Genomic DNA, 17,503 nt, shown 5'->3' with positions numbered 1-17,503 from the left:
AGTGGAAACATGAATCCCACCAGGCACAAATGGGGGATGAGACAGTTCCTCAAACAAGGCCTTTGCTTACTGGAAATATTCCTGGATGGGGGAATCGGTCGCTTCATTCGGCCCCTCACTCATTTTCATCCAAGATTGTTTTTTAGCCCCATTCATGGTCATTAACGTAATTGCTCCACTGACTTTCCATGAGCAGCTTGGAAGCTTCGGGGCTGGTTGGTTTGTGGGATTTTTTTTGTGTTGGTTGTGGTGGTTTGTTTTATTTATTTCCCTGGCAGCAAAGGACCTCATTGTTGGGAGCCCGGCGAGGATGGCAGGGAGTACCTGGGGCTTCCAACCTCCCTCTGCCTGTTTATTATTTACTTGTTGCTCCACCTCGTTGCCCACGACCCAGGAGCAAGGCAGGATCGTGCAGATGGGTGGTAACCACAGAGCAGGCACAGATGTCCCACTGGGAATTGGGGCAAATGGCTCCAGGCTTTTTGCAGGCTCCTCATGGGGAGTATGACCCATCTGAGATATCCACAGGTTGGTTGGTTTTCTTGCAGTCAGGTCTTCCCCCCGGGGCTTCTTGGCTTCATGCTTCTCATGGAGGTGGCAGTGGGCAGGGGGAGGACAGGGATGGTTTTAGGACCACCAGGATTCAAGGCAGGATTCACCAGGTGGGTGGGGATAAGCAAGTGGAGTTGGGGTTTGTGCAGCCTGGTCTAGTAAGAGGTGTCCCTGCTCATAGCAGGGAGGTTGGAATCATGGAATCATAGACTTGTTTGAGTTGGAAAGGACCTGAAATGTCATCTAGATCCAAACCCCTGCATGGGCAGGGACACCTCCCACCAGCCCAGGTTGCTCCAAGCCCCATCCAACCTGCCCTTCAACACTGCCAGGGATGGGGAGCCTGATGATCTTTGGGGTCCCTTCCAACCTTAACCACTCCATGATTCTCTGAGGGGCAGAATCGCTCCTGGGGGTTGGGACTGGATGATCTTCAAGGTCCCTTCCAATCCAAAACACTCTGGGATTCTGTGTTTCTATGACCCCAAACCCCAAACCTGTGGCTCTGGGAGACACATGCCCACCCACTTGCCCATCCCAGCACCTGCCAGCACTGCCAGGGAATTGCTCAGTGTGTGTCAACATCCCATGGGATTTCCCCACTCATGTTTTGGGAATCCCATCACCCCGGGGTGAGGTGGCTGCAGGGTCATGATTCACTTCACCCTGTGCTGGGGTGGGGAGCAGGGCCTGGCCTGGGGCAGAGGGAAGGGACAGAGGCAGGATCAGCCCCAGGGCACCAGGGGGAAGGGATGCCTGGAATGGCACCTGGAGAGGGGCAGCAGCCCGGGCAGGACACACAAAGGCAGGGGGACAGCCACCTTGCACAGTGACTCAGGCTGCTGCACGGTCCTGTGTGGGGCAGAGGTAATGGGAGGGGACAGCTGTGTGTACAGCTGCCAGTAAAGCCATGGGTGACAATGTGACAACGTGACAGCCGCCACCTCCACGCCGGGGTAAGGGTCGATCACACTTTCCTAAGTGTCGGGCAGGGAGAGGAGGATTTCCTGGAGCTGGGGGGAAGGAGCAGCTTTCACCCCACCCTGAACCTCCCCTGGCCTTGACACCTGGCGAAGGGTCCACACGCTGTGGTGGAGCTCTGCTGGGTTCCACCAAACGGGAGCTGAGTTGTTCCTGGTGCCCATAAAAACCTTTCCTCTTTGGGTTTTGGCCACCCTGGCTGCTTTGTCTGCCTCACCCAGAAGAATCCACATTGCACCATGGAAAGGAAACTGCTGAATCTTGGAGGTGCTGTCCATGGGCTGCAAACAGGTTAAACATGTCCCAGGTGTCACCCACCAGCAGTGACCCTTCCCACCTCCCATAACCAACCTGTCAAAACAACAGAAGATTCCTAGATGATCAACTGCAACATGCCATGAAGAGAGCAGGAAGGAGGCAAAAAGGAGAAGGAGGTTGTGGACCATGAAAACCTGAAAATGTAAAAAAACACCCCACTGCTCCCTACCAAACTGACCCTGTGCGGGGGGAACTCAACTCCAAATCTGGTGAACATTCAACCACGGGTTTCTGAGCAGGACGTGTCAACCAGGCGGTGAGAAGAATTGCTATTGGCAGGAGAGGCTGAGTACCACGCCTGGAGCTTATCTCTGCAGCTGGGGCAACCTCCTCCCCAAAAGCTTATAATAGTCAGGCATGAAAAGCTGATCAATCCCCCGTTTGCTGGCACCAGGAAGCACAGCACCCAGTCCAGCCAAGGGTGCTCAGCAGTGAGGGAAAGTGTTTTAATGTGATGGCAAATACCGTTGGTGTTGGTCAGGAATGAGTGGCTGCAAAATATTTCATAGCAGAGACGAAGGGGGAGTGGAGGAGCAGCTGGGCAGGGGGGCTGCCTCCTCCCCAGGACACTGCTGGATATTGCTGAATATTCATGGGCAAAGCAGCCCTGCACGTGGTGGAGATAAAAGCTTCTGGCTCACAGCTGGTGGCAGAGATCTTCCAGCCAGCTCCAAAGTGACACCCAGGGTGACACGGCGCCTCGCCCTGATACGGCTGCTCCGCCCTGATAGCCCAGGGAGGGCTGCAGCTTGCCCAGGGCACGTCGCTGGGCTGCTCTGTGGGTGCTGTGGGGACACCCCAACCTGTCAGCGTGGGCCTGTGGTGTCCAGTGATGTCCCCAAGGATGGGACAGTCTGACTGGAGCAGGAGGAATCCCAGGATACCACAGGGAGGCTGGGGATTAGCACCACTGCAAGTGGTGGCAGAATCCAGCTGGGGAGGAGTGACATTTCACTTTCCCAGTTGGGATTACTCCCACAGAAAATCTGAAATTCTTTGGAGGACCAAGCAGAGACACCACTCGAATCAATGTGCAGATTTGTTCAACCAAGAGTTATGTCAGCTCCTAAATTATTAAATAATAGATGACTGAATCATCGGGGAACATTGCGTTCCTCTCGCATCGTCTCTTTTCTGTTTGTCTGGACCTCGTGTTTATTTTAGTCCACAACAGTGTTTGTTTGAAGGGCACTGAGAGAACGTAACTACTGGCAGATTGTAACTCATGAAGGGAAACTTCAGAAATGAATGAGGAAACACAGAGGGTGACAGTGTTTCTAGGAAGCCAGGGTGCTCCTCGCGTGGGCTGGCAGGCCGGGACGCTGCTCCAGCAGCCGCTTTGCCGAGCGGCTGCGAAGGTTGCCAAGAGAAAATGGTCTTTATTTTGCCTCTTTGTGGCAGGCTGGGGTGTGAAACGGGAGGCAGCTGCGTTTCAGCACCAGGGTAGATGAGACCCCGCCTCTTTCAGGCAGGTCTCGGGTGCCGTGAGGGATCCAAGGTCGAATCGGAGCTGCTGGAATTGCACCCCTGCCCTCGGGCCTCTTGTTTGCAAAAGGGGCTGATGCTCCAGTTTTTCCTTTCCTCGCCAAGCAACGCTGCCCTGCATCAGCACCAGAGGACAGCTCAGGATGGGGACTGTCACTCAGGTTTTGGAACAGTGTTTCTGTGGTGGGATTTGAACACGGTTTACAGGGACTAAAACCAGCAAAAACGGGGGGAAAGTTTGTCTGACGTTCAGATGATCCGTGGATCTTCGTGTCAGGAGATATTGTGACATCTTGTGGTGATGGGAGCATCAGGAAAAGCACAACTGGGAACTGCAAAGAGGTGATGCAGCAAAGGAAGAAACTCCGCCCTCCCCGGGCTGAATCCTGCTGGCAGGTCCCCCTGAGCATGGAAATGGTCAGGGAGAATAGGCATAAGGTGCTGGCTGCTGCAGGGAGACCTCAGGGCCTGGCTGAAGGTGGGTGGAAAACACCCCAGTGACAGAAAGAACGTATTTCACCTCTCCAAGTAGGAGTTACATTCTTCAAGTGATGGTCTCTGCCAAAGAGCAGCATGTACATAAAAAGAAGAAAAAACCCAGCCATTCTTCACAAACCCATTTGCACACAATGCTGTCCCCAGGGGGAGTGTGAGAAAAGAACAAACCACACAGGAAGAGGGTAGTTATGTCAGTCATCTAACTGGTGTGTGACGCTGCTGCAGTGGGTGTCTGAGGACCTCGGGTGCTGTTGCCCTCAGGCTGCTTCTGCTGGGCAAACACCCGGTGCAGCCAAACCCATCCCCAAAAGGGAAAGGCAGCTGAACGTGTGAGCACCATAAACCCAGCCCTGCAACAATGAGGAAGTAGCAGCCAGCAGAAAGTCCCATCAGCTGGGACTCTTGGGGTCAGGGCTGTCACTGAGGACAGGGTGTGAGCCACCTGGCTCTGCCACAGGACCTGCTGGCTGGCGTCCCTCTGTCCCCATCAGGCCACAACAGGTTGCTCAGCAGCTCTTCCTGCTTTAAGAATCTTTAGGGAGAGGTGAAGGATGCTCCCAGCTTTAAGAGGGTCCATGCAAACACTTCCTGGTGGTTTTAATTTCAGAGTAGACTTTTTCAACACCAGCTACAAGGCTCTACCTTGTCAGCTGGGCTCCCAGGCTGGTCACCCACTGGCAGGAGCAAGCTGGAAGCCTGAAAGCCATGAATGTGTTGCTGCATTAAAAATAACACTGCTAATTATACCCTGGGAGAAGGGCTGCTCAGTCAGTAGTTGCACATTTCCCATCCTTCACTACAGGTTCCTAACTTTGTTCCCCATCAAAACCTCACCTCATGATGTAAACCCAGCAGTCTGCAGTGAAGCAGCAGTTCTGATCCAGACAACTTCTTCATTCCACCGACTACACCACAAAGTCAGAAACCCAGAAACTTATTCCCAGTTCTGCAGACTCCTTTGAGCACAAAAACCACAGCCTGCTTCACAGAATGGCAGGGGTTGGATGGGACCTCTGGAGATCTTCCAGTCCACCCCCTTCCAGCACACCACCTCTAGCACTTCAGGTTTCTTTCCCTCCTTTCCCTCAGTACTTGGAACTCCTGCAGGCTACTTGTCCCCCACTGTGGAACCACAAGAGGAACTGAGGTGCCAGTGGAGAGGCTGGTCCCCAGGCAACCAGAACTGCAGTCCTGCCTACAACCCAAACCCCACCAGATCACAGTAAAAAAGGGAACGTGGCTGCGCGGAACACACGGTGTCACCTCAGCCCTGGGCTGCCTTCATGGAACACAAACATCCCCGGAAGAATCTGGCAGTATTTTGAGCCCAAACCTGACTGGGAATGAGCAGGACGGGAACCGGTAAGGCCGGCAAGGCCACCCCGACCCCTGCTGGGGAGCTGTGACAATGCACGGTGGCGGTCACCGCGCCGGCAGCCACTGCCAGCAACGACCACGCCCCGGCTGCTGCAGACAGGCTGCTTTCCGGGAAGAGCCCACGGACAGGACTGAACCTCCCAGCTCCACGCCAAGGACCACAGGCTGACTCCCCCCGAGCAGCAGCCGGCGCAGTGGTGTCCATCATCCCAGCCAAGTACATCCACCAGGAGAGGGAGTGGCTGTAGCTGCTAAACTCCCAGAAGGGCTGTGTGCCCCATACAGCTCTCCCAAGAGGCTGGTTATGCTCACAGCCCAGGCCAGGAGCTGCTGAAGTCCTGGGCAGCAGTGCCCAGTAGTTAAAAAAATACATGAAGACAGTACAGCTCGGCAGCCAAGGCAGCAACACCTCTGATCCAGCCACTGTTCATGTCCTCTTTTCAGGCTGCCTGTAAAGCAGGATGTCTTTCCATGACAGCTTTGCCAGTCTTGCTCCAGCCCAGACACCACAAGTGAAGGAAATCAAACTACAAGACTGTTCAGCTTAGTTGATTTAATCTAAATACACAATGCAACCTGCTGTAGCTCATCTGCTCTTGGATACAGGAAGGAGCCCTGCAGCAGCTTGGGAGCTCCACTCACACCACAGCATGGCTTTACACTCCAGGGAAAACCTTTAATGTTTCCAACCCACATCTGGGCTGCAAACATTGGGAACCCCTCAATCTCTCCAGCTTTCCTCAGCAAGCACTACAGAGCTCACCCTTAGAAGTCAAGCCAGTACCACCCACTGAGCTCACCCAGGCTGCCTGTGTAGGGCAGGGATTTGATGGCAGGGACAGAACCAGGCCCTGCAGTGAGGAGGGGGATGGCCCTGGGCATGGAATGGTACCAAGTCACAGGCAGTGACCTCCAGCATCTGGACAGTCCATAGGTGTGTCACACTGTCACCTTACCCTGTCCTGCAGAGCACATTTAACTTGACCCAAGCTGAACCACAAGCCCCAAGCACACGTTCTGCAGTGCCAAGGTACCCAGCAGGTACTCCAGTTAAATACTGAACAACAGGTTGTAACCAAAACTTTAATCCCAAGGATCTCACAAAAGACATTTTACAAGTGACATGAAAATTCTTGTACAGTAAAGAAATGTTTAATTCATAACTTTTACAATGTACCATTACACACTCAACACATCCACTCCAGTTGTCAGTTCTGCTGTGTATTTGGTCTGTTCAGAGGTTCTGGAATAGATGGTTGATCCAACAATCATCTATGTAGGAAGTACTCTAGTCACATGAAGTACAAAATTAACTGACGCTACAGCTAAAAATTTATATTTCACATAATATAAAGTAGCTCAGTTCCAGGGAATGGAAGTCAGAACTGGAGCTCTGGGCAAAACTGCAGCTCAGTCCTTCCCTTCACACCCCACTGGCTCGACGTTCCTGACTGTTCCAAGAACTGCACTGGGAAGCACCTGCGTCTTGTTCTGCACAGACAAACCTGCTCACAGCCACGCTCTGCAATGAACACAGCTTCATTGCACCCCTCCTTCCTAAAGCTGAATCCCAGCAAAACACACCCCAGCAGCCAAGGCCAGAAGCATTCTTCTATGCAAGACAAACTGCTTGTCACTCAACACAAACAACAAATGATGTATGATGGTACATTGTAAAGTGATTAATATTACAAATCATATGATCTGCTCAGAACCATATACAGATTCACATCTTTACATTTGCCACCTGTTACAAGATACAAGGAACAAAGCAAGTTCAACAGCTAAAACATTTTAAAAATGCACCAAGCTTTATGAAGTTTCAAAACAAAATGATGTTCTGTACATACTCCTCCTGTCATCAGATCTAATGACTTCCTGTACACAGCTCCTGCTCACAGTCCTATTTCCTCTCATTTGACCTGGAGCGACTGAAGAAGAAAAGACATGTTAAGTTTCCAGGTGCCAAGAGCAAATTTCACCTCAGTCCCCCCAGCTCAACTCAGTACGTGACTTTTAAGCATTTAAAACACTGTTCATTGAATCAAACTGAGTATTTAATTCCTCAAGGAAATGAAGAAGCTCCCAAGACATTTGAGATGATTCACCACCACAACCTATTTCAGTATTTCCAAGGCATGGAAACCATTTTTCCTGATGTACCCAAAATGCACAAACCATTTTAAGCCCCATCCTACCTGCGAGACCTGGAAAAGGAACGAGAAGGCTTGTGATTCCTCTCCCGTGACAGTGACCTCTCTCTTCTTCTGTCTCTGGAGAGGGACCTGTTAAAGATTACAGAGCAAGATGATTACAGCATCAGAGCAAAGCTGAACTAATTAGGTTAATGAGGCTATCTGAAGAGCTTCCCTTCAAGAAGGTAAGGTTTTTAGCTATTCAACCAGGGGAAACCTGTTAAAAGATGATGGTATTAGCCTTTCCTTCAGGTGAGAATAATCAGCTTGAGCCACACAACACAGCTTAAGTTGTATTGTAAATCCATCCATCCCTTTGCAACAGTCTCAATCTGTTCAGTCAGACTGCAAGTGACAGTGCCTCAGCTGACACAGCACATCCACATACAGGCACACCCGTGCAGTAACAAGGGCTTAAAGATCTCTTGTGAACTCTGGAAGCTCACAAGACCCTAACACAGGACTGTGCAACATTGTCCCGTCTTTGCCACCTCACACTCTGCAGTATGTGACAGAATATACAGTGTATTTATCATCTCTACTTGTGGCTCACAGTAGCTGAGGAGAGCAGCACATGACCACAGAAACTCTGTGAAACACTGGCAGAAAGCTCAGACAGCTGCAGGACAGAGACACCAATTACTTCCATTCTTGATTTTCTTTAACTGATAACCCTGGGATCTCTCTTAGCTGTGCAAGTAACTCCAAACAAGCAATATAGCAGGAGCAAACCCCTTTCCTCCCTTTGATCAAATGACAAAGCCTGCCCTGGAGTGTATGAATGCAGACAGACCAAAAATTAATCTGTTTTCCTTATTTTTAAACCTCCTAGACACAAGCAGCTGGTGCTTACCTGCTGCGGCTGCGAGAGAAGCTTCTCCTTCGTGGTGATCTAGAACCAGAAAAAGGAATGTGAGGTTTTTGATCAAATCTTTCAGCATTAACGGGGTGAGGCATTTCCCAACTTGTCAAACTCACTGTTGGGCCCAGAGAAAGTGCCAAGAATAACTGGCATCCATCATCCAGTAAAAGGCATGGAAAGATTAGGCAAAAAAAAACCAAACCAAAACAAAACCAAAAAGCTCAGTGTGAACAGCACGTTTTCCAACCACGAATTCACTTTAACTAAGAATGCTTCACAGCAGAGTTGTCCAATGCAACAGTTTCCATTTCAACTAAATACACTGCCCAGAACACCACACCAAAGTCCCACAAGTGGTTCCAAAAATAAAAAAAATAAAAAAATAGCACAGACCAAATGGTTTTGGAACCCATGCAAGCCAAAAAGGTCCATGACAAGACATAAGAGATACCAAAGTGGGAAAAAAAAAGTGAAAAATGCGCTCAGTGTCAATACTGCTAATGCCATTAAGTGCTACATTAGAACTGCATTTTTGTGATTTGTCATTTTTAATGCCATAGAGTGTGTTTAGACTACTTTCTTTAATCAAAAACTTAAAAATAACCTTAGCTTGGCCCAGTTCATCCCAAAAAAAGTCATTGTTTTTAAGTTTTGAAAACTGTTAGTAAAACCATTTAAAGGTGATAGGACTTTTCTGGCAAGGAAAAGCTACATTTGTTAGAGCTGTATTAAAAAAAAATTCTTTAGTTTGGCATCTCACATGCAAATATACTGGGTTTTTTTAAGTTATTCACAGTGTAAGAGCTTCCGTATCACCCTTAAAAGTTTTCTCAAGCAACATATGTACGTTACCACTCAATTATGCACAGCCAGCCTTTGATTGAGAAAAGTAATTACTTATAAGCCGCTTACTCCTTATTTTAACCAGCAGTAAACTGTATAAGCAGGAAAAACTTACTAGTTTTTGGTTTCAACAAGCTAGAAATGGTGAGGTGAGGCTGCCGGACTGACTGCCAAGAAGAATTTGCTGAAAAGGTTTTGCCAGATGTTGCGTTGTATTTAGTTGGTTGGCGAAGGGGGTGTTGTGGATTTTTCCTGCTTTTTTGTTAGCCGAAGGCTGCTGCTGTAGTTGTTGTGAAGACATTTGGTAAATAAACAGCTGAGCTGATTGGCCGGGAATGTGTGGGCGGTCGAGGTGGCTGCTGCCGATTTGGTTAAGGTTGGAGAGAAGGCTGAGAGAAAACAGCATGCTCGGGAACCCAAAGGGCGGTGCAACCTGACGACTGGCCATGCCTGGGTCATGTGAAACGACACCAGCCAAGCTGCGTGGGGCGCGCTGGTCACATGACGCCGAAAGGGCTTAGTTGGCTAATGCAGACTCAGAGGGTGGTGAGAAGAGACATGATGGTGACTCTGTAACGGGTTCATTTTTATTAATAGATGGACCAAAAAAGCATAAAAAAAATGAAAAAAACAAAAAAACAAAAAAAACAAGCCATCAGTACAACCGTCTATTAGCTAACAAATACTCCTACTGTGTTATTTCTTTTTTTTTTTTTCAACAGCAAAAGGGTAAGCTCCAACCCCTGACCTGGGAGGACTTCACTCACCTGCAACAGGTGAATTCAGTCCTGCAAAAACCACGCTGCAGACTTACACCTAGTCTGGGTCCAAGAACCTGCCAGTTACCAAAAATCCTGCTACATTTTAGGGCTGGGTTTGCAAACTTCAGGTGACAGGATTGTCACACGATGCTTTTAAATTCCAGCCTACCACCAGAGTGTCAAGATTCTAGATGTTTACAAAGCAACTGTTCCTTCAAGTATTTATCATTCAACAGCTGCCTGCTTGGGAAGTATTTAAATTGTGCAAACAAAGCGGAGCAACACATCTGCATGGAAATGCTAAGCTGCTGTATGTCATGTTTTGCCATTATGGAATACAGGAAAGGAACAGCCTAAGTTGAGGTATGGGGAAGAAAGTGTGACTAGAAGATGAGCAGATTTTTAGGAGGAAGGAGAGTAAGTTCAGGATAGAGGGCACTGACTACCAACTTGCACAGTGACCTAAGGACCAAAGCCAACATTCAACACAACTTAAGTTCACCTTGATTTTGTGGGGTTTAGGTTGGGGTTTGTTTTTTTTTTGGTTGGTTGTTTTTTTTAGCATTTACCATCTCCAAATTGTGCTCAGACAGATGAACGTTATCCATCAACATGCTTTTAAAAAAAAGCCTGCTTCTAGGATGCTAAGTGGTAACAGTGCCAAGAGCTCTAGGAGGGTACTTAGCCCCAGGGTACCTGCGGCGAGGAGGAGGACTTCTCCTGCGATAGTCATCTCGAGGACGTCTGCCCCAGGATGGAGGGGGACCACGGTTCCGACTCCTCTTCTCCCCATTGGAGAGCTCCACTCTGACACGACACCCACAGAGAGTTCTGGGAAAAGAGACGGACCTCAGTTAGCCTTTCCAGGGACATGGCTGCCTACAGGAGAAAACTCGTGGGATCACTGAATCGTCAAGAGTTGGAAGGGGTCTCTCTCTGGAGACCACCTAGTGCAGCGCCCAAGAGAGGGGATTGAGAACGAGGGGAAACACATTCCACATTTACACATAAACAGGATTTGGCCTAAAAAAGCAGACTCAAAGGTGACAGCCAAAAGGTTTGGCCACTTCTGAAGGCTTGTCAGGCTATTAAAGCAGGCAGAGAAGGAACCACGGGGTCTCCCTGATCAGTTTTGCCTCTTTATAGAAGCACCATCGAGAACATAACACACACACCAGGAGGTGAGAGTCATCTCGGCACTTGGCAGCCCAACTCCAACACAAAAATTAACTGTCCCAGTGCTATCCCTGCTCTCAAGACCAACCTTACACCACCCTACAAAGAAATACTGCACAACTACTGTGTCAAGCCCCTGGTTTAGCAGTTGAAGATTTCCAAATTCAACTGCCCCACTACCCACGATTTCTCTTACTTTCACCAGGCAAGTCAAGAGGCAGGGATCTCATTTTACCTTCCATCTAGTTCTCTGACTGCATCAGCTGCATCTCGTGGATCTTCAAATTCCACAAAGGCAAAACCAGGAGGATTTCTTGCCACCCATACACTGCGCAGTGGTCCATAGTAGCCAAAAGCTCGCTCTAACTCAGTTTTGTTGCCATTGTTTCCAAGGTTACCCACGTAAACCTTGCAGTCCAGAGGACAAGAGTCACGATGCATTGCTAGGACAGGGAAAAAAAAAAAAGCTCACATATATTTAACACACAGCAAGTTGTCTATTCGCCTACAAGGTAAATAATTCTGTTGGTTGCGTTTTGCAGAAGCTTCAACAGCGGTATGTTCTCACATTATATAAATGTAAGCCTGTGTGGAAGGGGCAGGGACCGTGTTTAAATCCAACACAAAACCTAGCTGCTAGAGCGTATTTGTGATTAAAATTCACCACTTCAGGGAAATTCGTTTACTTTTAAGGCTCCCAACTTTGCAGGGAAGTGTTCCTCTGCGTCCCTCCTGCCTGCCCCTCGGTCCCAGCGGCGGCCGGGCCTGCAGGGGGAGCGCTGAGCGGGAGAAGAGCTCCATTGTTCCCGGAGCCGGGATGCGGGAGAAGCTGCACAGGCCGGGGGAGGAAGCAGCGCCATCATCGGCAGAGGCCACGCTGGCAGCGCTCCAGGAATCCCTCTAGAGCGTCTCCTCAGGGCTGCGTGAGAAACCAGCGCTCCCCCGGAGCAGGCGGGGAAAGGCGGCACACAACCCCCCCCCCCCCGCCCCGGCACCTCCCGGCTCAGCCGCACCTCGCCTCGCTGGCCACGGAGAAAAACGGGCGAGCTGGCTTCTCGAGGCAATCCGCGGCCTACCCGCCTTCTCCCCGCCCGGCTCTCCTCAGCGCTGCGGCAGCCACCGCCCGCGGCCCAGCTTTACAAAATGGCGGCCGCTCTTTGTTTGCCGCCGCCGGGCCCCGCCGCTTCTATCCGCCCCTTCCGGGCACCGAGACCGCGGGCGCCGCCTCCCCCCCGCGCCGTCCGAGGCGACGATCCTCACCGCTGCTAAAGAAGGGAGGGCGCGCGCTGGAGGCCCGCGCTAAGCTCCTTGGCCGACTCGACCCCTCTACGAGACTCCCGCTCCGCTTTTCTTCACCGGACAAAATGGCGGCGGGGGCCTCCCCCGCCCGACCTTATATCCGGGCAGCCCCGCCCCCACGTGACACCGCCCGGCAGCGAATCGGAGGGCGCCGTTTCGGTGATTGACAGCTCGCCGCGTCTCGCGTCCCGCCCCCCCCTTCCGCGCGCGCGCTTCTCCTCAGCGCCGAGGGCGGGAACGCGGCGGCGGCGGCTCCGCCGTCCCGGCCTTTCCCGGGCTCTTGTAGAATCATTGAATCATAGAATCATAGAATCATAGAATCCTAGGGGCTGGAAGGGACCTCGAAAGACCACCCAGTCCAACCCCCCTGCCAGAGCAGGGGCACCCAGAGCACATCCCACAGGAACGTGTCCAGGGGGGTTGGAATGTCTCCAGAGAAGGAGACTCCACAGCCTCTCTGGGCAGCCTGGCCCAGGGCTCTGTCGCTCTCACAGTAAAAAAAAAATATCTGATATTCACCTTAAACCTCCTATGCTCCAATTTGTATCCATGACTCCTTGTCCTATCACTGGTCACCACTGAAAAAAGCTTAACTCCATCTTCTTGACACTCACCCTTTACGTATTTGTAAACATTGATGAGGTCGCCCCTCAGTCTCCTTTTCTCCTTCCCCCCCGGTATTTCCACTTTTACCCCCTAAACATCCTGGGGAGACTCCAGATCCCTGACAATCTCCAGTCAGGCAACGGCCACACCCCCCCAGGGAGGCTGTTTTGCCGGCTAAAAAAAGAAAAATAAGCTTTCTTTTCTTCAGTCTCTCTGCCCCGCTTGGGATACGTTCAGGCCACGTTTTTTCTATCATCCCCTCTTCGTGAAAGTTTTACACGTACGAACATTTTTGAATCGCTAACAGCTGCTTCTCCCCGTGGACGGCGGCTTCCAATAAAAGCGTTGAGCAAACTGGTGTGAAACCACAAGTTTTTGGTAACTTTTACGCCTGGGCACTCAAAACGAGAGGGTTCAAACCGAGTTATTTTCAGTGACGGAGGGCATTGTTAGTGGAGTCGATGTGCTAAACTCTTATTTTTTTTAGCTAGGAACTACAAAATGGGCTTCAACGTGAGTTAAATGAGGGCTTGGAGCAACCCGGTCTGCGGGGGGTTGGAACTAAATGATCTTGAGGTCCCTTTCAACCCAAACCATTCCATGATTCTGTGATGCCCTTCTGACACATAAAAAGCACATCCTCCAAACATGCTCCGTCTTCAGTTGGTTTTTTTGGCGCTGCGAAGACATTCCAGGTGACACGTCACCGTGACGAAAGGCAGAGAGGTCAGAACAGGCAACTCTCTTCAGCCCCAAACCCACAGCAGCAGGTTTGAGGACGCCCCAACACAACCACCCAGCACCTCAGACCCTTCAGAGTCAGCGTTTCGATTGTCCTGCAAAAGATGATCCCCTGAAACCAGCTGAGTGTCACTATAGATGGGCACCTACGTACATAAGAGAGCTACACAGTGTTAGGTTACTTTCTTCCTTAGCCCAAGTTGACCAGATGGTGTTTGAAAAAAAATCTTGGTTGTAACTCTCCGGCTTTCTCTGTGAGAAAATGCCATTGCTGCCCAACATTTATGAGATGTACAGAACATTGACAGATCTTTAAAAGGAAGGAGAGAAAACTGACCTTACAAACAAGAGCAGATCTAGTGGGAGGTGTCCCTGCCCATGCAGGGGGTTGGAACTCAATGATCTTTAAGGTCCCTTCCAACCCAAACCATCCCATGATTCTATGATTTCTACTTGAAACAGCTGGGATGAGAAGAGATTGAAAGGGCACCTCATGCCTGCACGTAACAGTGGGTCACAGTTAACATATGGACCAGAATCCATGACCACACCAACATGAAGATCTTCTATTCAAGCTGCCATCGTTGTTTCTGAGATATAAATGAAGATATTCTAACTATTATGATTTGGAAAAAAACACATCCACCTGAGTGAAACTGAACAGATGCTTCATAAAATAGACAATGTTGAAGGACACTTCTACCAGCAATAGCATCTCTTCGAGTTGTTCCTCAAGCAAAAGTGGAAATTATAAAAAAAATTTCTTTAGTGGCATGATTCTACCCACAGGAAGGTCCTTTGGTAGGAACTGCCATTACACAACAGGAACTGGTCTGAGGGGACAAGCCTTTACTTCAGAATAAAAACCTGGCTGGACGTTGCCACATCTCAGCTCGTGGCTTGTCAAGTTCATGTGGATTCTCCCCATTTTCACATCCTGCCAACAGACTAACCCTGATGAAGGCTGTTTTCAAAAGAAAGTGACTTACACTTGTCTGATCTTTAGATACGTTGCAACCAGCTTGTCTAAGCTCTTTCTTGACTGGGTTCAAGTCCCTGTTCCTTCTTCCCTCACTTTTAAAAAACATATTTACACTGTGAAAGGTTTTAGCTGCACCTCAGACCTCAGGTAAAGGGAAACAACAGGGTATAATTTACACAATATAGACCTAAACTAAGGCACAGAGAGCATCCAGTGCAGGGACACAGCATGCCCCTAAAGAAACAGGAAACCCAGACAAACTGGCCAATTTGGTCCTTTCAGAAACACCTTCCTGGTCCCCCAGACTGGGCAACCTCACCAGAAAGCCCTCTGTTCTGGGGACAAGATACCTGACTCCTGGGTAAACTCAGGGCTGCCCTACTTCTGGGGCAGGATTTAGGGGTGCCCCTGAGCTGGGGTCCCCACCTTGTCCCCCGGCCCAGCCACCCCGAGGTGTGGGCACCAGATGGTGGCATCTTCTTCCTCTCGCTGGGGCAGACCCCAGAGAGCTCCTTCCCGGGCAGGCAGCCCCCTCAACCCTGGAGGAACCTCCTTTTAATTATTTTTTTTTTGCTCAGTCCAGGTGCTCTGCAAACTTCTCCTGGGACCCCGCAGCCCTGCCGAACCAGGGAGAAGCTGGGAGAGCCCCAGTGGGTGTTAGAGAAGCAGCAGAAGGGAGTGGAGAGCTGTCAGCTTCACCTGGATTTGTTTCACACACGGAAAATACTCCATCCGGAGATTATTTCGGGAAGAATCAGCCCCAGACTTGGCTCCAGGGCAGGTTTTGCAGGACAGGACACACCCCACTGTGTTCGGATAGAACTGGGAGTCTCAGACATTCCTCTACATCTGGCTGGAAATCAGTGGATGGAAAATTAAAACAGGCAGCCTGACCCACTGCTGCTCAACTCGATTTTAATTCTCTGGAAAATGGGAACTGTCTCTGGGATGATGCAGGAAGGGGTAGATTAGGGACCAGGGTTTAACAGTGGCCATGCAGTCCCGATGCTGGCCCTGGATCCTACCCCACAAAGCCCTCTCTGGGCTGCACAGGACTGTCCCCCCAGCAAGAAGGTGACCCAGAAAAGTGATCAGCTCCCAAGCCTTGGGGAAGCCTGGAGCCTGCTCTCTAAGGAGCTGAATTTCATCTCCTTCCAGTGGTTACCGGGGAGGGTGCAACTTCTGGCTCCCTCCTCCCAGGGCTGGTGATGGCCCCCGAAGTGCCAAGGGAGATGGGAAGGGGGCTGCAAAACACTCCGTGGCCTCAGAGTTGTCATTTCCTCTGACCTCTGAATGAGGGAGGCCGGGAAGGGCGAGCAGCCCTTCATGAGCAGCTGCTGCACCAGCAGCTGCTCAGGGGAACTATATTTACCATCCAAGTGTGGTCAAACAGTTTCCTCTCAGCAGGGCGGTGTCTCGCTTTCCACACAGCACAGCTCAGACGAATTTTAGCCTGTTAGGCCAAGAGCAGTCAGGAGGAAAAAAACCCTCAAATTATAATAATAAAGAAGTAAGTTTTACATTAAGAGAAGCACGAAGCCTTCTGGAGCCCTCCCTTCTGTTACTGCTGGTTAAGAGAGGACAGCATGTGGAAAAAATTCATCAGCTCTGTCTGTCCATCTCCCTACAGATAGAGGATCCCTTTGATGCTGTGCAGTCTTTGTCCAATTAACTTTCCAAATCCCAGGCAAGAAGATCCCCCTTGCCCAAACCATGATATTTGCACATTTTCTTTCTGTTCCCTTCCCCCCCTGTTCCTTCTTCCCCCTCAACTGGGCCCCCAGGCTTTCTCTTTCCTTTTTCTTTCATGCTCTGCAGGAGCCATATTCCCTTCCTCCCCCACCTGGCTCCCTGGGGAGAGGACTGGGAAGCAAAACAAAAGACTCACTCACTGGGAAACCTTAATTTGCACAGCCCTGCTCGCTCAAAGGCTCCTGCTGAAAAAGGTGATTGAAGAGCACAGACACCCGCGAATGAAGTCAGGCCTTGGGGCCAGGAAAAGCTGGAGGGAGGGAGAGAAGGCTTTTGAAGCCGAGGCTAAAACCTTTGATGGCTCCAAGTGTGCTCTGGAGGGAGACCCCGAGGTTACCAAGCTCTGGTCAGCTGCGTTTGCTGGTTACCTCCCTGGCAAAATGGGCTTTCATTCAGCTCCACTCTGGAGAGGCCTCTTGCAGAGATTAATCCAGACCAGCTGAAAGTATCACCTGGTAGTGCTGCTCCTACAAGTTATCCTTGTGAAATTAGCAGCATTCTCATTGTAGTTAGAAACATGAACTACTGTGGTATAAGCTGTGCAACCAAGACATTTTATACTTCCTTTAGAAACACTGCAAACTACAGGGATCAATCCCTGCAAGCATCTCTTCCCTGCTGCACTGTTAGTGCCAGTCGTTGTGCTGGATGCTTCTCATAGTCATGGGATGGTTTGGGTTGGAAGGGACCTTCAAGATCATCCAGATCCAACCCCCTGCATGGGCAGGGACACCTCCCACCAGCCCAGGTTGCTCCAAGCCCCATCCAACCTGCCCTTCAACACTGCCAGGGATGGGGCAGCCACAGCTTCCCTGGGCAACCTGGGCCAGGGTCTCACCACCGTGTCCTGGACCACATCACCAGCAGCGTGGCCAGCAGGTCGTGGGGGGATTCTCTCCCTCTACTTGGCTCTCATGAGACCCCAGCTGGAGAACTGTGTCCAGTTCTGGAGCCCTCAACAGAAGAAGGACATGGAGCTCCTGGAGAGAGTCCAGAGGAGGCCATGGAGATGATCCAAGGGCTGGAGCAGCTCTGCTCTGGAGCCAGGCTGGGAGAGTTGGGGTGTTCAGCCTGG

General features: G+C 50.5%; 1 protein-coding gene across 2 annotated transcripts; it reads right to left on the bottom strand.

The window, feature by feature from the left end:
* Positions 1–6,280: 6,280 nt before the first annotated feature.
* SRSF3 (serine and arginine rich splicing factor 3) lies at positions 6,281–12,426 on the bottom strand. Of its 2 annotated transcripts, none has more exons than XM_051639303.1 (6): positions 12,309–12,426; positions 11,284–11,491; positions 10,569–10,703; positions 8,260–8,298; positions 7,410–7,496; positions 6,281–7,142 (listed from the first exon to the last, which is right to left on the bottom strand). In XM_051639303.1, exons 2-6 carry the CDS (start codon positions 11,487–11,489, stop codon positions 7,115–7,117), a joined length of 495 nt encoding a protein of 164 aa, XP_051495263.1. In that variant the 5' UTR covers positions 11,490–11,491; positions 12,309–12,426; the 3' UTR covers positions 6,281–7,114. The 2 variants fall into 2 exon arrangements, with proteins under 2 accessions (XP_051495263.1, XP_051495265.1); XM_051639305.1 differs by lacking the exon at positions 12,309–12,426 and adding an exon at positions 12,062–12,257.
* Between the last annotated feature and the right edge of the window lie 5,077 nt (positions 12,427–17,503).

The sequence above is a fragment of the Apus apus genome, chromosome 23, assembly GCF_020740795.1.
Source record: "Apus apus isolate bApuApu2 chromosome 23, bApuApu2.pri.cur, whole genome shotgun sequence".
NCBI lineage: Eukaryota > Metazoa > Chordata > Aves > Apodiformes > Apodidae > Apus > Apus apus.
Note: the sequence above shows the minus strand (reverse complement) of the source record. Positions and strands in the feature narration are given on the sequence as shown.